The sequence below is a fragment of the Falco naumanni genome, chromosome 5 (assembly GCF_017639655.2).
Source record: "Falco naumanni isolate bFalNau1 chromosome 5, bFalNau1.pat, whole genome shotgun sequence".
Taxonomy (NCBI): domain Eukaryota; kingdom Metazoa; phylum Chordata; class Aves; order Falconiformes; family Falconidae; genus Falco; species Falco naumanni.
Genome location: NC_054058.1, coordinates 29255960 through 29276216, shown reverse-complemented (window position 1 = coordinate 29276216; position 20257 = coordinate 29255960). Strand labels below are relative to the sequence as shown.

The 20257-nt window shown below is 39.8% G+C and overlaps 1 protein-coding gene across 5 annotated transcripts in view; it reads left to right on the top strand.

Annotated features, from left to right (window-relative positions):
* Positions 1-20257, top strand: part of KIAA1549 (KIAA1549 ortholog) — a 152900-nt gene that overhangs the window by 84658 nt on the left and 47985 nt on the right. For all 5 annotated transcript variants that reach the window (XR_005828051.1, XR_005828050.1, XM_040595553.1 and 2 more), the window contains exons 6-9: positions 786-969; positions 8808-8867; positions 11444-11589; positions 19642-19819. Coding sequence is in view for 3 of the 5 variants with exons in the window: in XM_040595553.1 (XP_040451487.1) it covers positions 786-969; positions 8808-8867; positions 11444-11589; positions 19642-19819 (568 nt within the window). In the remaining 2 variants the exon portion in view is untranslated. The remainder of the gene's footprint in view (positions 1-785; positions 970-8807; positions 8868-11443; positions 11590-19641; positions 19820-20257) is intronic.

Here is a 20257-nt window from a genome sequence, read left to right as displayed (position 1 = left end):
TAAATTTAATCTAGCTTTCTTATAGTACCAAAATTTGTAAAAAAATTATGTTATTTAACTGGCACCATAAATGCCCATCAGTAGTACCCTAAAATAAAACCATAGCATGAAAAATGGCATAAACGTTATAGTGCCTGAAGTAGTGTATAGTGCATTCGGTAAAATGCTCAGAATTGTACAACTGAATGACACAACGTGACTGGCTAAACTGAAGACAGAACATGCAAAACAATGTCTTGGACTATCAGCTTAGCAAACTTTTGTTTTAAAATGCTTCCTTACTGTCTAGAAGAGGTTTGTCTACATGAACACAGTTGCTTTGTACATTGTGCCAAAATAAGGCTTCTAACCAGTGGTAGGGTCTGGGCGTGCATGGTGCAGAAGGTTTTGACCAAGAGAACATCCATTTTCAGGATCTTTCTTTACCATGGTCTCTTCTTGTCTGATGCACGCAGTTTAGTATTCATCTAAGATTTCTTTATCCATAGTTTATTTTGCTGACTGCCTCTCTAGGTAGTTGTTTTTTTCCCATTGTTTTCTGGACTGTAACTTTCAGATCTTTCTGGATTATGGTTGACCTTAAAAGATAACTCTTGGAAGAGGAATTCAAATTTAACTTTGCTGCTTCTGAGACTCAGCAGGCTGAATCAATTTGGAACAGGTTTTCCTGTTTTGATGTGAATTGACCCCCCTTCATATTATGGGAAAAAAAAAATCTGTCAGGGAAGGAATAGAAATGCCAATGGTTTGATTTTGCTGACTCTGCTTCAATATTGTCTTTTCAGATACTGAATATAACTCTGAGCAGGCCTGGGGTAGCATTTCGGCAAGGCCCTGTGAGTATTGTTTTTGCTGTCCGAGATAGGTACGGTTTTCTAAACGGGTCCGAAGTCAGTGAGCAGCTAAGAAACTTGTCTGTGGTGGAATTCAGCTTCTACCTGGGCTTTCCTGTGCAGCAAATTGCTGAACGTGAGTACTTACTGTTTGCCAAGACTGCAAAATACTTTAGTATTTTTTCTTCTCTACAATTTTAAAGTAACTTTGTGTGTAAGTGATAATGCAGTTTCAAGTGCCTAACTTGTATCATGAATTCTGCAGAGCAGTGTGTGCCCATCTCTGCTCACATAGTGCATATCAGTATTACAGCACCTTGTTGCTGGATTGGTTGTACTTAACCTGGTGTTTTGGGTTGACTTGGCTGGATGCCAGGTGCCCACCAAGCTACTCTATCCACAGAACAAGGAGGGGGGAAAATAAGATGGGGGGAAAAACCACTTGTGGGTCAGTATAAAGGCAGTTCAATGAAGCATTAGCAAAAGTTGCACGTGTGGAAGTGAAGGAAAACAAAAGATGTTATTCTCTACTTAACCATTAGCAGGTGATGTTCTGCCACTTCCCAGGAAGCAGGGCTTCAGTACACAGCAGTTGCTCCAGAAGAAAAATGTTAAAAATAACAAATGCCTCCCCTTTCTCCTCTTTCTTCACAGGTTTTATATCTGAGCAGATGTCATATTGTATGGAATATACTGTTGGTCACTTTGGGTCAGCTGTCCTGGCTGTGTCTCCTCCCAAGATCTTGCCCAGCCCCAGTCTGCTGTGGTGGTGGGTGGGTTTGGAGAGACAGTCTTGATGCTGTGTGAGCACTGCTCAGAAGTAGTCAAGTCCCTGGTGTGTTATCACCAGCTGTAGCTACCAATATAAGCACAGAACTTTGAGGGCTGCTATGGGGCTCAGCCAGACCCGATACACTTGCCTTCATTAGTCCATTGGTCTTATTTAGGTATTTTTTTTTTTAAAAAGTCACTTCAGTATTGCTTTAAGGTGCAACCAAGGGGTGTCTCGGTCATTATGTCTACGCAGCCCTTTTTTGCTTCTCAGCGAGGTTCACTACCTTGGGCTTTGTGTTGTGCCTAACTGGCTCTGAGATTAAGAAAGCCTGGTAACATAGGTTTGTATTTCCCTGTATAGTCCGTCTGGGCTATCTATTAGCAGCAGTGCTTTTTTGAGTAGTCTGTTATCTTTTAAGGTATTATCTTTTAAGCATATCTCTTGCTTCTTGTCTGCAACTTGCATTGCAAGTCCTTTTTACCAGTCCATGGCCATGCAAAACTTAGATTAATAGGAACTGCCTGCTTAGCAGAATTTGCTTGACACTTAGGCTTGACAACTTATGTTTGGTTAGATTTTTCAGATTACCTCAGTCTTATAAATAAGCCAAGTTTCTAAACTCAGCATTTACCCTTGTACGCTAATGGATTGTTGATGACACAAATGATTCACGAATATAAGCAAGATCATGAGAGAACAGTGCTTGCCTTTCTCTCTGGTGGGTGTTACTGTTAACTTAGTCCATTAATTCCCCATTTCTCATATCTTACTGTGCTTTCCAATGCAGATTTTTAATTTTCAAGATTATTTTTGTGAGCTATATATGTGCATAAAATATGACGGTGATTCTTGCTATACAGTTAAATGTCTAGTGGAAAAGCAGGCCTAATGGTAGCTGCTGTTAATTGTGCAGCTGTGTAGCAGTATGTCAATGAAGATACTGTAAGGAGAGTGATTGTCAACAGAAGCTGTTCTCCACAGCACCTTTAAATCTGTGTAAGATGATTGTACAGGGTACTTTCCCAATGACTAGAAGTAGTTTAAACATACTAATTTTTTGAAACTTTCTGATTTCATTTTTCAGCTTTTTTGAATCCTCTGCTCCCATAATCAATTAAAAAAATGTATGACGTTGTTGACTCATTTCCTTTAAACATATCTGCTTTCATTTGGTCTCATATAGATTGTACCTGTACAGTGGTAGCCGTGTTTAATTAAGCCAGCACCAAAAGCCTTGAGAATCCCTGTCCATAGATGACTAGCTTTTCTTTTGTTCCTTGCAAGGCTGCAGAGCTTCTCAGGTTGCAGACCATGGTCTCTTATCTCTCAGTGAATTCAAATTAAATGTTACTCCTGCCTTGATTGCTTGAAAGATGTTTCTCTCTGTTCTGTGTCATCTCTTTTGCACCTTTGCCCTACAGTGTATTTAACTTCTAGTCTATTGGGTAATATTTCCAGTATTGTGGTGGTTTGGGGTTTTTTTTTCTGTGATGTACGCACATCTGGTCATACTGTTATTAGTTTTGTCCACATGTTCTGGAGTGATATTTGTAGTGAATTTGCCTGTTGCCCCTTGCTGAGAATCCATCTTCTGGATTGTGCAGTGGAGCTACAGGCCAGTTAAATGATAACAGAATTTCTACCCAGGCCGGTGTATCCTGAAAGACAGACTGGTTATAGGGGAAAAACATTGCTATTAAACAAACATGCATGTACACCGTTCTCCTTATTTTCCTTTTCTGATGGTACTTAAGAAATTTGAAGATAATTTCTTTAGTGCTCATAGCAGGAGCTTTCCCTGGTTATCAGCATGCTTATAGTGCCTGGCCAGTGGGGCTGATTCCTGGCCAGTGCCGGTGGAGCTCTGTGATGGCGCACGTGTTAATGAGAAAGCCATGGAAAGTAGAATGAGTGAACAAGTCAGGCAGTGCCTTTGGGGAGAGGCAGTGTTTGGATTTCCCCTTCTTTTCCTGGCTACTCTGAGGATTTGCAGCGAAGTAATGTAGATGTTGGCTGTTACAGCCTGGCAGATTTAGCCTCTGTTAGTACAGTGGCATATCCAGGCCTAGGGGTGAGTTATTTCTATAACTTTGTTTTCTGAAGCACCAGGAATTGTTTGTTTATTCCTGCTGGCAATTTTAAACAAGAATGCCAACTGTGCAGTAATTTCATTCCTGCAAATTCCAGCACGGGCCTCCGGACTTCAAACACAAAATTATTCTTCCTCCCTTCAGATCCACCAAATGTCCCAAATGCTACCAAACCTCAAATCCTCGAGCAGACCCTTAGTGTAGGAAGACAGAGTTACTCATCAATGGTGACTAAGTCCATCATGATACACACTTTATTCTCAGATTCTCCTCTTTGGAGCTCTTGAAAAATGCTGTTTCTTTGGTGCACATCCCCAGTAAACAGGGATGATGCAGCTGAACAAGCTATGGCCTTCAGTGACCCACCTGACTGCAGCCATAGCTTATCGAATGAATGTTGCCAACAGTGCGTAACACTTGCCTGGGAGACCTTAGCCAGAGTTTGGTGGTGGTGGTGTCTCTTAGTTTGATAAAGAAATTTTGAAGATGACGTTCAAATTTGTCTAGACCCCATTTTCAAAACATTTAATGTTGTATTCAATAAAATACATGTAATAAATCAAAATAAATATATTTCAATTTATTAATTCAGAATTTTTAGGAATCATGAGGTCTTTCAAATGTTTGCAATGTAGAAAACATGAGGGTTTTGTGGATGTGGTGCCCTAAAGCAAGGAGCACCTTGTCAGCATTTGACTACTTTGTTGCTAGAGGAACTCCAATTTACTGTAGATTGAGCCCGCTGGAGGACAGCTTATTTTGATCTGAACTAATCTAACTTCATCTCAATAGTGATTCGGTATATTTGTAGTCAGTGTTTTGGAATACCAGCTGTGGTGCCATTTGATAAGTCAGCAAAGTAGAAACACAGGTTCTCAACTTGTTAGAGCTATGAGTGTCAGCAAGCACAATAATGAATGTAGTTCATACTCTCTTATAAACAAGACATACACTCGGTTATTTTTAGCTATTTCAATAGGTTTTTTGCACTGTTGCTATGACTGTATTTTGAGGCTAAGGATTTTTGATCTTCAGTGTGCAGAGCCAAAAATCATGTCCAAAGGCTCAGCAGTGCTGGGCAGATATTTCTTGAACCATCTTATTCAGCAGTCTGTGAGGATGATCAACAGCCAGATCTTCAAAGCTACTTTGGCAGGAAGATGCCTGAATGTTTTTGTTTTCTAGGCCCTGAACTCTTTGCATTCATGTTCTCCCTTGGGCTACAGAGCAGTTGTAGCAGAGGTGTTGTGAAGATCTTCCATAGGTAGCTGTTTTGCTTGGTGCAAATCAATATGCAACCCTCTGCTTTTCAGCGTGAATTTTGAGGGGAATTTTGGAATGTTTCATATTTACATTCAAATAATTTACATATGGTCTTGTTTATATGTGAATATGAAATGTTCCATACCATACTGTTCTATGCCATTTGTGCCTTAGTTATCAGGCATGCTAACAGTTAATACTCTTAGTGGTGACTTTTTCTTTTTCCCTTGAGGGCTCTGTATATGATTCTAAGTTTTATAGTCTGCATCTGAAGAAAAAGAAATGATTTGTAGGTGAGCTGAGCTGTCGGGGTTGAAGTTGATTCATACTGAGGAAAAGCTACTTGTGTAATATCGCTGTATCTCAACACTGTTAAGTGAAGTGAGACCTTGCCATCGATATCTCAAATACAAGCCTTGTTTGAAGAAATGTATTTGCTCCCTGCCGCTTGTTTACTTCACATTGCCTTTCACACCCAGTCCTTTCACTGGTTTGGTGTGATTTTATTTTTTTTTTTTTTCACATAACTAATATGTACTGTTTATACTTCTGTGTGGGTTGTCCCTGTGCAGTAAATCATTAACAGCAGGAATTTTTTGTCAGCTTTTTTTGCACTCGTTTAGAGTCAGGGTCAGTAGTGAAAGTTGCTAGTTTGGCAGAATGGACTGTTCTGTGAAGGAATAGGGCTGTTGGAGTAGCTAAGCCTGGAAACTGCCAGACTTCTTTTTTCCCCCCACAGACTTGTAGGTGACTTAAGCAACATGCTTTGTTCAAATGTTCAGTTTACACCTTCCATCTTGCGTATTTTACATTGTCCACCGTACGTACCACATTTCAGATTGTAAACTGGTTAGATGGTCGTGAACTATGTGTCAGCGGAAAGAAAAGCAGGTCTAGTCTTGGTTTTAACATTCTTCAAAGACAACAGAAAAGAATGTATTTGGTATCTCTATGGCTGGAATATTTCTCTGCGGACAGGCAAAAGCTAGCTGTGGACTAGGTGGGGAATATTGGCTTTCATAAATGTACCCTGAATAAATGTCTTTGGTTTTATTTATGACTTCAAATAGAGAGTTGCCTTGGGACTTGCTGTTTTTTCAGTGTTGTAAGTAGCACTTTGGGTAGCATCTATTTTGGGTATCTTGGAGATGCTGCAAGGGCAATAGGTTAATATAAAATTGTATGATACAGTGCAAAGACTCCAGAAATAATTGGCAATTTTTTTCTAGGTAGATTTTGGATCAAGTTTTTTAACAGATACAGTGTGTTACTATTGCCCACACCCCCATATTTGCATGGAATCTTATTTTTCAGTTGATGCTGCCTTATTCAAAATACTGCATTCCCTCCATTACTGTTTCTTATTTCTGGTAAATGTAGGATGATTGGTATGGTACTGGTTCTATCCTGCATGTCCCACATGTCTGTGTATGAGAGGATCAAAGATCCTTGTGGCAGCATCTGGTGAAGGCCATGTTGCCCAAGTGGTATCCTTCAGACTGCTGTCAGGAGGTTTCTGGGTGACTAGGTGACCCTTTGCCTTTTTGGTCATCATCGAGTCAATGTTGTTACATGGTATAGTGCTTCAGGGCTGCGTGTTAGAATCTTCTAATGATGCTAGCATCTGCTTCATTAATGCATCTATAGTCATTAGCAAACCAGCTACAATCCAACTAATAATTGCATTTAGTCCATCTAACTTCCCCCTCAGAATAATAATCAGTCTGTGCTGTTTTCAATCATTAGTTCCAGGGGGCATTAGGATTCTTGCAAATAGGATCTTGCTGCAACACTGAGACTCTAGCTGAGCTCAAGATCTGGCCACGTGTTGGTGAGACACTTGTGACCTGTGGAATAAGAGCTGGAGCCTGGATTTTCTGACTTCTGAGCATGGTCTCAATTTCAGAAGTGTTTGTCATTTCGTGCATTCTTTGTCAGGTTTTAGAACCCAGCCTTAGTTTGCCAATGATGACGCCACATCTTCCTTTTTACTTTCATGATTTTCTGCTCAAGTTGTTTTATTTTTAAATTTCATTAATTCCATGAAAAGTTTAAGTGAATAGTCATCCAGCAATTTGCATGAATTAAATCATTTTCAAGTACTAATTAGAAAAAGTGTGAAGAGCACATTAAGTATTGAGGCAAAACATGATTTTGGTTTAAAAGAAGAAAATGTTCACAACAGCTAGTAGTTCAAAGCTTTATGGCCATTGGAAGGTTTTTGATTTTCTTATCTTGCTCCTTCCGTGCTTTGGAAAAAAAAAAGAGATGCAGTTCAGTTTATGCTTTTTTGTTCAGGTTGTATTTTTAAATTGAAGTAAACAATTGCATGACCAGAGTACATACAACTCCAATCTAAAAGCCACAATCAGAACAACAGTTTTGCAGGATGCCAAAAATAAATGTGTGTGTTTAAATGGACTTTGAGGTGCTTTTTGTGTGTCTGAGAATTTTGAAAATCTGAGGCATGCTGGTCAGTGTATAGAGGGCCAATGTTTCCTGTTCAGAATAAAGAACTGTATTCTGATACCCTTGTGAACAGTAAGTCACAAAGTATCTCCCAGGTAGTTCTCTTGAAGCTAGTGGTGCTATTATTGAAATAAAGGTGGAATAACCAAATTGTCATTTATTTTCCCCATAGTGCTGTTTATAAGTCTATGAAAACAAAAGGTACAACATAACTGTTGATTCTTTTGATTTGGCTTAACACAATTTGTAAGTTTTCTAAGGGGCAAAAATTGGTGTTTAGGTATGCTGGCAGAGGTCAGCTACTCTATAAATTATTATGTGATTAAATTAGAAAAATGTTAATTTTCTATTTCTCTGAAACATGCAATAGTGGCAAACTAGTCTACAACTGAAGACATGGAGAAAAGACATTGGCTTGGACCAGGTCATTTAATTGTTACGTGCTGCATTCTTTCTATCCATGAAATTGTTTAAAAATCAACCTTTGTACAATGCTTAGCAAACTGCATCTGGATTAAATATTTTGAGAAAGTTAAGATCATTCCTTTTTCTTATTGCCATAGTGAAGCTTAAGACTTCCCTTAAGGAAACTGTTGGCCCAGCCCCCATCTTTGCTTGTTTCCCAACATGTCTTTACTGCTCTCCAGTGGAAACCTTGGGAAAAATCTTAGGCCTACTGAAGTCAGCAGAAATAGTTTTACATCACTGAGGCAAGGATTTCACTCTGGAGCAGAGCTTTTTTTGAAAAAAAAATCAGAAATAAAGAAAGGTTGAAGCCACCAAGCCAAACACAAAAATCTATGAGATTTTTCTGCAGCTGTTTCTACGTGCATGCATTTGTGATTTTTGTAAAAAAAAATAAAAAAAAATCAAGGTGGTGGTTTTTACATGCTTCCCCCTGCACAAGCCTGAAACACAGATCATATATATTTAGTTTTTTGCTTTACAGTTAGTGTTTCTGTGTAGTTTCTGCCTCAGAGAAGGTCTTACTTTCATTCTGAGACACTCTTGAGTTGCCTCATTGCCCTTTGAGCAAAAGCCTGATCCTGCAGCTAGCTCAGTAAGAGACACAATTCAGAATGAGCTTTTAAATATCTAGGAGCAATGACCTCAGTACAGCAGCTTGAAATCATTCAGGTAATAAATCTGACTGCTTCAGTTAGGCTCTTTTTGTTCAGAGATAAACCTGGGGGGGTGGAGTGTATGTTTGGAGCACTTTGCTGAACGCTGTGTCTGCATAGCCTCAGGAATAGTAATACATCTGTGTAAATAAGATGCTTACTGACAGTATAAATTATGAAGTGGCTTCTTGTTTGTGTATGTTGTTGAGAATACTGTTCTTATGGATGTTTTTCCTCCATTCTGTTTTTCCCTCAGCCTTTCATTATCCTAAGCTTAATGTGTCTCAGCTGATGAAATCTTCCTGGGTGAGAACAGGTATGTACAGTCTCTGCAAGTAAGTAAGAGTGCAATTTTTGTTAGCAGGATAACTAGGCTGCATAAATATCGATAGCTTAGGGGTGCTGCATTTTTATGAGGTAATAACATGCCAGAGCTGCATAAATTCTAAAACCAAAGGCTTAGTGACCTGGAATATCCAGAAAATGTAATTCCCAGGTCTAGAATGAACTACTGCAGTTCCTTGATAATGCACACAAAGTAGTTTTTGTCTATAAAGCAGATCATTCTTAGAGACAACTTACACTGTCAGGCATAAAGTGTGTACTCTGCATGCTGTCAATATACTACATTGATTTTTGAGGTTTTGATTTTATTTTAAATAAAAACTGAAATTTTGTGTGGCACTTTTGTATCAAAGCATGCCAGAAATGAAACAGAATGAAAATAGATAAATTCCAAAACATGAAAGTGTTTCATCACTTTTCATTGATCTCTTCTGATTCATTCACAGCAGATCCCTCCCACCAAGGTCTTCTGGATGTTTTTTTCTGTAATTTGCAGATAGGGTTGAGCTGTCGTGTTTAGGTGCTCAAAGGCTGTTGAGGTGGCCTGAACGCTGTAGGTCCTACCTGCTGCTTTTAAACAGAAGGCCTGAATGGTGATCTGGCTGTGCCTACCAAACTTGCTGTTAGGGTACTGATATGACCCACAGGATACACTTCTGTCTTCCCACAAGACTACCACCTGTAGTTCACCGTTTGTATAGACCTACTCTTTTTTCAGGTATCCATGTCTCCTCTCACCAGTGACCCCATTTACTTTTTAAGGAGGAAACAAAGTTGCAACTTAATTTCTGAAGCCCTTGCAGTTTGTTTTAGAGAAGAAAAATGAAGAATTTTAGATCATGTTCAGCAACATGTGTCTCTGTCTCCCACATCCGATGCCATCCTTCCTTAAAGATTTTTGTTAGCTCTTTCAGTCACCCCCCACCCTCTTGCTCAGCCTTAAGTTTGCTTTGTCCGTTGTTGCTGGAAGTTCCCTTAGATCCTGCAGTAAGAAGAGGGTTCTTCCAGCTCAGAAATCATGTCCCTTTGGGTTTTTCTAAACTTCCTGACTATAAGATTTTGAAAACCAATTACAGCACCTTTTTGCTGTGGAGGAATTTTTTGTAATCCTGGTTCTTTCAGGCAGCCTGGGAAGAGCTACAGACTTTGGCTGGGTCAGTCCTTTCAGTCTGTGTATTGTACTGTAAGGGTAATGAATCATGACATAAGAAATGAATAGGATGTATGCACGTAAAGGTTTTTAATACTGCATTACCCAGATATATGTGCATATATCACAATCGTCATAAAAAGTTGGGATATAAGTGTTTTCTGTTGCTGTCCCTCTCAGTTTTAGAATATATTTTATGCTGTTAAGCATAATTCATTGATACCGAAACGCAATATACAGGCAAGAATGGTTTTCAACTTGCTGTATGTAATAGTCTTAGGCCACTGTCTGTTTTTTCCTATTTAATGCTGAGATACTTAGTCTATGATTGAATTTAGAAGACAGATGCTGTTGATCTCTGTTGAGAAATTATGAAAATGTTTCTTTCTTCTGACATCTACAGTGAAATTTTTTAAATGAGAAAAGTATTTCAATATTTTTGGTTTTATTTTTCTTAAAAAATTATATTTGATTTTATCTAATTGGATGGCTTTTTTTAAAGCATGAGACTTAAAAAATTGAACATGAAAACACTGAAAAAAGGACTTTAAAAAAAAGAAACCATTTTAGTGGAGAGGCACAGGAATGAAAACAGAATTATTTTACTGCAGTCAGCATTGAGTTGTTTAACTGTCCTTTAGGGTGGTTTAAGTCATTTGAATCGCTGTTGCTCCATTCACTCTTCTTTTACTGGATGCCATCTTGTTAGTAAAGGTCCACACTTTTTTCATACTTCCTATGTGTTGTTCCTCAGGATTTCCTCTCGGCATTAGCTGCTTCAGTGTCTTGGAGCACCTGGGGTTGGGAAGTGAAGTGGGCAGGGCTACTAACCAGTTTTTTTGTGCTGATTGGCATACTTGTTAATCTTTATCTTATCTAGGGAAGGTGCACTTGGAATATACAGCTAAATTCATGCGCTGCTGTTCTACTTTTCCCTCCTTGATACTGAACACTTGCCCGGCCCATCTCCACCTCTGAATCACTTCTGGATGCAACATTTTAACTAAAAGTAGTTGCAGCAATTTAGACTGAATTCTCTTTCATTTATTTTTAAATAATTCCTTGAATGCTCATAAGTTTATGGATTTTTAAAATTGAAACTGTTTCTTTAGTATCCTGGGCCTGTCTAGCCTGGTTGAGATTCCAAAAATGCCCTCTGTCCTATTTTTTTTTTTCTTTTATTTCTTTTAAGCTTTTCCCACCCTATGTCTTCCTCTCAAAGATGTAATCTCCAGCTCAGCTGGACAGTATTCCCATATGAATACAGCTGCTCTTAAACTGTCTGTGAGCTGTCACAGGGTGATGCAAAGCTTGTAATTGAAGTTGCAGACAAGACACTGAAAAGTTTTACTAATTCATTTGTGTTCTTGGGTTACTTTCTCTGCAATTCTCTCTAGTTCTCTTGGGTGTCGTCGACCAGCGAATTCAGGAGGAAGTGTTTCAGGCTGAGATGGAACGGAAACTAGCTCACCTGTTAAACGAGGCTTTGGTCAGAGGGCGGATATGGAGACGAGCCAGTTTTGCAGGCAGCAACATCGTGCAGGTATTAAGAGCTAAAAGTTAGAGGAAAAATAAAGGGTAATAAATTATTGACTTAAGTTTGTATTGCCTAGGTTTGGAGTTGAGAAAGATGACTCAAAAGCGTGTATCACATTTATCTAGTTGATGATGCTTGCGTTCTGCACCTAAAATGTGGTGGTTCTGGATACAGTCTTGTTTTTTAAACCAAACATAATAAATGGAAACAACTGAGTATTTTGAGTGGCTACTAAAAAACTCTGGTGACTTCTTAAAAACAATACTGAAAATTATTTTACCAACATCCTGTTTTAAAAACTTGCTATCTTCTCTGATTTACATGAGGTGCCTAGCAAAGGGAGACAGGATGGTTATCTGAGTCATAGGTAGCGCTCTGCTGGAACAGCTGCTTCACGGCTCTGTGGTGTTTTGGTAGTGGTGTAGAAATACCAAGTCAAATCATGTGCAGCTTGATGCAGTGGTATGGTATATTCTACCCCTTAACTGTTTGTCATGACACTCCTGGTCACGGTAATGGCTTTCAAGTAAGAATGATTAATCATGTCAGATTTTGTACACATGGCAGCTTCTGTTGTCTAGATTCTAGTACTGCTTTATGGTTTTATCACAGGTGCAATTATTCACATCATGTCCAGAAGGACCTGGATATTCAAGTTCTGAATTCTCACATGTGTTCTTTATAGTCAGGTCAACAAAATGAAAGCCAAAATACTTTTTAAAGGCTTATCTTATAAATTACATTTTCCAGCTAATTCATTGGTAGTTGGTTTACCTCACAGATGCCCTTCTAGTAGTTCAGACCAATTCTCTTTATTTAATTTAATCCTACAGGTTTTGCTACCACTTAAATTTCCAAATGTTGGGATTTTCTTACTTTTGTTTTCTTGTCTCAGGAACATCTGTTTTGGTAATAGAGATTTTATTTTAATTTTCTTTTGTGCAGCTTTGAATTGCTGTAGATAGATGTCTACTCCAGATCTTCTATTCCCAGCACCTCTTATTGCACTTTGTTCTTTATGCCTCAGTCCTCCCTTTGCATTTAAATACAATACAACAAATATTCCGTATGTTGTTAGCAAAAATACCACAGCCTATAAAATGTGTGTGTAGATTATAGGTTTATGATTTTACATAATAAAGCTCACATAATTTATCTTTGCCGGCACAAAATTACAAGTAGGTCCTTTCTAGCTGAAGAATAGCGTTTCAGAAAATGAAAATACAGTTTCTCTCTTATGTCTTTGTTACTTACTGGGACAGAAGATGAGATCTGTAGCTTGTGTTCCAAACAGCAGTGCTGCTTATTTATTTAACTTAATTAGTGCAAAGAGTCTGCAAACTGCTGTCTTTGGATGATGGAGGATTCTCATAGTTATGGTCAACACATCATACCATCCCACATAACACGGGGCTTCTCCAGGTTCTCACAGCCCACACTGTTAGATAGGGTTAGCACTTTAATAAAAGAGATGTGGGAGAAGGAGGGCTGAAGATATCTGCTTTGCAGATAGGTGTCCTCCTTTCCTGCGCAAGAATAGTAGGTACCATCAGGTACTATAGCTTCTTGGTAACTTGGTTTGGCAGGATGTTGAGGTGTGTGGTAGGTGAGACAGCCTTGGAGACTATCCAGTGTGCAGCTGGAGTGATGCATCTGGTAGTGGTCTCCAGAGTCGAGGACAATTTCTTTCAAGGATGCTCCCCTGGCAGCTAAGAATCTGGTCCATAGCTGTTTGCAGCAAACCTTTTTGTTTTACTGCCGCTAATTCTATTCCTCATAGCCAAGTCTATAAGATGTTTGACGTGTGTTGTATCTGTGCATCTGTTTGTGTCTTCAGGGAGAGCTGTTAATGTTCTTTGTGTTTTATATTTAGATTTTCCCATATATGATTTTTTTGCTCACAAACCGGTGACTGCTATAGTAGTAGGCCACAATGAATTGGAAATAAGAACAGTAGCTGCCAGCAACACCAAAAGTATGGGATACTTTTATTAACAGGACGTGCATATATCCATGAAAAACTAGACACAAATTTCAGTTGTGTTGTGCCCCTGTAGGCTGGAGTTTTTCCTAAGGTGAGAGATATTTATAGTGCGTTGAAATGTGACATGTCTAAGCCCTGTGGAAAATCAGGACTGTGGGTCAGAAGGTGAAGCAATTATTTGTGAATGTTACTGCAGGCATATTAGTTTCCTTTCATACACTAAGAAAATAGAAGTGATACTTTGTGAGGTTTATATTTCATTACTAAAGGCATGTGTTAGGATCTAAGAATGTTAAAAAAATTACTCTTTAAATCTAGACACTTTGAATAAGAGCTTTAGACTACCTAGGGTGCCCAAATACCGTGCTTTCCCCTCCCCTTTGCCTGTCTGTGCCGTTAGCAGGTGGCACTCCATGATAAAAAAAAAAAAAGAAAAAAGCCTATAACCATTATGTACAAAAAACCCTCTGAAGCCTCACACCTGACTGTTATACATCAGATGGTTCCATTGATTTTTGCATGATGCTCATATTAATGCCTCACAGAGCAAGTCATATATATTTTTAATATGTATCTGCTGATGCTGCAAATTCAAAGGCACATTTAATGTGGTTTGCATTACATATGTAGAGGCTAGGCCCTATGCTATATTTTGTCAATAGTTTACCATAACTCAATTCTTATTAATTTTTTTAGGAATTAAATAGCTTAATTATAGTTTAAACGTACACCAGGATCTAATAGAAAAATAATTATTTTCCCTTATTTCAGTGTGCTTGGTCTTTTGAACCTAATAGAAAGCAAAAAGGTGATCCCTACAAAGTGACAGAAAGGTGATGTTCTGATTTAAAGAGCACATCAGGTGACACTGGTGGTAACGTGTGTGAGGATATAGTAGCTATGAGGGGATATAATGACTGAATTGAGCTTTTCATTAAGGCAGAGGTTCACTCTCTTGGTTTTTTACCAACACCTTACATGTCTCTCCCGAGCGTGTAATCTGAGTACAGACCCCAACTTGCTGCGAGTTTTTAGGTTTATAAATAGAGCCTTTGGGGAGTAGCCTTTGGGTGAAGCCTGTGGCTTCACCTTTCCTCAGAGGCATTTCACCCTTTTGAAGGCCACCCTGGGCAGAGACCAGTCCTTCCATCGAGCTGCCCACAGCCTGTTCCTACCTCTGTTTTGGCAAGCCAGTTAATTTCTTGGCTGGCCAAGGCTCTGCAAGCCAGCAGAGGACGTTTCCTTAGTGTTGCCTTCAGCGCCCTGGACCTTTCAGTTTGCTTACCGGTCCCCCCCAGCTCAGCACGGGGAGGGTCCGCCACAGGGTGTAAGTATTGCTATGACTGCAAGTGCCGCCCTGTCCAGCCCCAGCCAGAGCACTGGGAGTAAGCTGGCTGCCTGCCAGCGGCCCTGCCATTTCCAGTCCTGACAGGTTCCTGTGGGAGCTTTCTCAGACCCAGGACCGGTTACGTGCGATGCCTGTTTCACATATGCTTTATGTTGCATTTCCTACTTAACCATTCAGACCACAATAAGCTTGATTTAATTGCCCGGACACTCAAATCCTAGTTTTAATAAGGCAAAAGCAGGATCTTTTTTGATTCCCCACCCACCCCAGGGGATGAATGTAGTGAAAAAAGGAAAACAACCCTCATACATGTAATTTGGAGATTGTGTGTGTGTGTGTTTGCTTGTTTCTAAGTAATGCTTATACCTTCAAAACCCTGAACCAGTTCACCCAGGGATTTCTTAGTCCTGATGGGGGTGCTGACTGGGACATCCCACTGGCTGACACTCCACAATCACCTTGCAAGCTTGCCCACTACCTGGATTTCCCTCCTTTAAATTGTAAACTAGATTTGGTTACCAAGGCAACTCTGTGCACTGACCTGTGATATTTTCTTGAAAACACTTTTTAAATTAAATTTACTGGCACCTGAACACAGTTAACCCTTTACTCTGTGAAGGTTAAATGTGCATCTATTATCAACAAAGATCGCTTCATTTGTGTACACAGAAGTTTAATTACTCTTTTCTTTTTTTTTTTCCATTTTCTGCCTCCCATGTATTGAAATGCTTGTATGTTCACCCTCCCTGTGTCATCCCTTGCTGCCAAAGTATGAATGTGAAATACTTAAATGCTTTCTTACATATGGGCTGCTTTGTTGGATGCTTGGAAAATGCCATTTCTGCCTCTGCTTGCATTCTTAGCACTCTCAAGGATAGACACACCTCTAAAATAGGAGACAAAATCAGTTGAAGCTGCACAGGGAATATAATTTGGAGCAAAATGGCACAATACTTAGTGTACAGAAACTGTCTAAAAAATGGGTGCAGCGGCTGTGTACCTCAATTTTATAAACAGACTTAAAACAGTTTGGCTCGTGTGCCATTTTCTGTGTTGCAGCAAACTCAAGAGGTTAGTTTAAAAAAAAACAAGAAGCGAATCAGTGTGACAGAGATGAAAACTAAGTCTTGATACTGTCACAGTTCCTGTGTTTATGTACAAATCTAATTGACTCATATTCACCTCAAGAATACCCTGCTCAGCCACCAGTTTCCCCAGAACAGAAATCCATAGCTATCTCCCCTTGAATTTGAAATTCTGTCTGCAACTTCCTTCAGTATGGTGTGAGCAGTCGTAAAATACTGTGTATTCAGAAGGAATTACTTCAGATAAAACTTACCTTAAAATAGTGAGCTTAGCTCATCAACACCAGCCTGCATCTCCACCCTCCACTGAATTTCTTCATGCTCATTCCCATGTTCTGTATACTGAACAGCTACTTCTTCCTATCGCCACTCTGACAGTTTTCAGCTATTCCTGTTCCTCAGCCTAGGGAGCTGTACACTGTTGGGTTTAATTCTGTGTTTAAAATTGTATTGTTACCGTTGTGACAACTTGCACTGGAACCTGTTTTCATTCCCCTCTGCCCTTTCTGAAGGCAACAGGTTCCTTTTTTAACCCATTCAGCCAGCTTCTGACTGTTACCCTGTGTGTATAACATGTAGATTTACAGTACTTCTTGGATACGCTGCAATGCCATAAAATGTATAACAATTCAATTTAAGAATCTTCTAAATTTCTCTTGATTCTGTAACTTTACTATACATGGAGAGGTTTCATAAAATCAAACAAAGAACCCATTGACTTTCAGTCCCACGTGGCCTTTCAGCTCCGTTGCTCTCCATGTGAGTTAAGTGCTACTTGGGAAGGGTTCATCTGTGCTGAAAGCAGATACCAGTCCATACACCTTGCTACTCTGTGCACTGAGGCCGTACTGTGGTGAGGGAAGCCCAGCAGAAGCAGAAACACTAAGCTGTGAGCATCTGTTAACTAGTGATGTATCTGGGTTCTGTGAAAGCAAATTCAGCCTTACAGCTGCTGTGTATGTGCATCGAAACCTTATTTATTGATACTCTTTTGTTAACCTTCAGTAGGGATTAGGTGCCCCTTAGCTGGCAGAAGAGTGAAGAGCATTCAGGATGAGAAGCAGCATTGGTTAATTATTATTAGCAGTCTTATTAGCAGCTCTTGCAGTGTTTCAGAAATTTGCATGTTTTTCTCCTCTGTTTTTAGGTGTTTTTTCTTACCTCAAATGTGACTGACGCTGAACATTGTTCTTTGCTTTCAGTTGATTTGTCTCATGGCAATTGTACTTTCTCTTCCCCTCCCCCTCCCCGGCACCTTTTTTTTTTTTTAATTATATGCCTTCTGTTACCACTCCTGGGAAATGCTTTTTTAGAACATTGAGCTGATGTCTCCCGAAGACCACAACATCCTCCCTATTGAGCTAGAACATTGCACCGCTATCCTTCAATATAGTTGTTTTTTTGGAAACTAGGAAAGAAAACAACATGAAATTTTGCTTTTGTAACACAGACATCAGTGTGTTTGCTTTACTTTAAGCCTATGGGCAGTGTTTGAGATTCTAATTTATTAACTATGTACTTCATAGTAAAGGATAATTCTGAAGGAAGCGAAATATATTCCTTCCAGAGCTCTTCAAACTCTGTTTTGCATGATAGAATACCTCCTACTATTTGTTTGGCCTAATTCTAGTTTGAGCTCACCATTACATGTAATGGTTATACAGAGAAGACTTATTATATATAAAATTTAATTTTACAGGAATTCAGAATTGTTATGTGATTCTTGTATGCAATTTAAATGTCTGGTGGTTAGAGAGTATCTACAGGGCTTCCTCATAGCATGCATTCTTTTGATTATTAACGTCTTTAGAAGTAGGTAGGAAGAATTGTTTCCCACAGCATCAAATGCATTCCTTCCTGAAGAAAGGTGGATGCCGGGGGAGCTGTTTGGAGGATGAAGGTGATGTGCAGGTGCTTTTGTTGAGAAAGCGCAAACAGTTTTATTTGAAGCTAACAGAATATTTGCCTGTGTAGTGGCTTAACATTTGGAAAAACCGGAACAAAGAGGTGTGTGTTATGAATAAAAAAGGAAAATCAAAGCAGGTATTTAGAGAAGGGAAGAGTGCAATCACACCAATCGCTTCAGTACCTCCTACTGCGTGATGAATGCTGGAGGCAATAGAGGCTTCCAGGGTGGCATGGTGTTGGTACCTTCAGAGTGAAGGCAGTTCTTTTACTTCAATACTGAATCTGTGTGTTGTGAAACAAACAGAACAAAAAAAAAGGGAACTTCAGGTTTACCATAAAAATGTATTATAGAAAGGATTGCTTCCCTGAAAATTTTCTTTTCAGTTACGATAGAATCAGAATCATTTAGGTTGAAAAAGACCTTTAAGATTATCAAGTCCAACTGTTAAGTCAGGACTGCCAAGTCTATCACTGACCCATCTACATGGTTCACATAAGCATTACATCTATGTGTGTATTGAACACCTCCAGGGATGGTGATTCCACCACCTCCATGGGCAGGCTGTTCCGATGCTTGACCACCCTGTCAGTGAAGAATTTTTTCCTGATATCCAGTCTAGACCTCCCCTGGTGCAACTTGAGGCTGTTTCCTCTTGTCCTATCACTTCTTATCTGGAAGAAGAGACCTACCCCCACCTGCCTGAAACCTCTTTTCAGGTAGTTATAGAGAGCAGTAAGGTCCCCCCTCAGCCTCCTTTTCTCCAGACAAAACAACCCCAGTTCCTTCAGCTGCTCCTCAAAGCCTTGTGCTCCAGACCCTTCACCAGCTCTGTTGCCTGTCTCTGGACACGCTCCAGCACCTCAGTGTCTGTCTTGAAGTGAGGGGCCCAAAACTGGACACAGTATTTGAGGTGCAGCCTCACCAGTGCCCAGTACAGCAGGATGATCTGTTCCCTAGTCCTGCTGGCCACACTGTTTTCGATACCAGCCAGGATGCTGTTGACCTTTTCGGCCACCTGGGCACACTGCTGGCTCATGTTCAGCTGGCTGTCAACCAGCACCCCCAGGTTCTATTATATTTACAGATATTTCTGTAGATTTCCCAGGGTCCTGTAGCACATGAGTAATGCTTGTGTAATTAGACACTGATATATTATTCCAGCAATGTTGTTTTCCTGTTGAAGACTTCTCAGGATTTTTTGTATAAGTGTTAGGTGAAAATATCCTGAATTTTAGTTTGGAAGTAAATTATTATTACCAAATATCTGTGCTTGCCCGATGTTGACTTAAGCACTTCTCAGATGAGAGAATTAGCCTCTGTGTATGTTGCCTTTGCTGCGTACAGTATTTTGGACCATTACACATGGCACATCTTCCCATTGGACTTCTCTGGATATTGACAATTTCCAAACTGTACCAGTTCACAGCAGTTACATGGTTAGTGTGATAACATATTCTCTGATGACACAGAGAGAGGGATGTTCTTTAACAGCAATTGTATTTCTGCATCATAATACAAAGTGGAATATCTTTTATGCGCAAGGGGGTTGCACACAGTGACAAAGACAGATACTGATGCCATCTTGGCAAAGCTGCTCCAAATGTTTCTTTTTAGGTGTGTACTTAAGGTCCAGGCCTTGTGAAGGGAAGGGGGAGAGTGGGTAAAGATCAGATGTATGGGAGCCCCAAATAAATACAACTTAAAATGTAAAAGCTTTTCGATTTCTTTTCAGATTGTGAATGTGTCACGGTTGGTTGGTGTTGATAACCCTGTGGAACTGATCTATTTTGTGGAGGACCAGGATGGAGAGAGACTCAGTGCTCTGAAATGCTCAGACCTGATGAACAGAGTTGATATCCAGCGGGCTGCAATCATCCTTGGATACCGCATTGAAGGGACTGTTGCACAGCGTAAGTCCTATCAGATCCACACTGATGCCAAGCAAAGAGGAACAGGAAGGGTGGTGTTAGCTTTGGAGGTTACGGCACTACCCACTGGTGCACTGTTTGGTTCTTGGGATGCTGCAATTTTGACGCTCCAGAGGAAATAAATTTTAGCAGTCTTGCAGTGAGCTATGTGGTGTTGCTTTGCTTCTTGAAGACTGCTGAGCTTGGAATTCCAACAGGGTCTTCAAGTGCAAGCCTTACTGCATTCAGTTCAGTGCTTCTGCTAGAAAAATACTGTGCTAAGTTCTTGCCATTTTCATCTCTTTCTGCTAGTTCAATATTTCTTTACAGCTTATCTTGCCCAGGAGCTTGCACAAAACCCACAATTGTGAGATGCAAAGGCATCAGTGTGAAATGAGCATTTCCTTTAGCTAAGCAATGGCATTGAAGTTCAACAAGTCA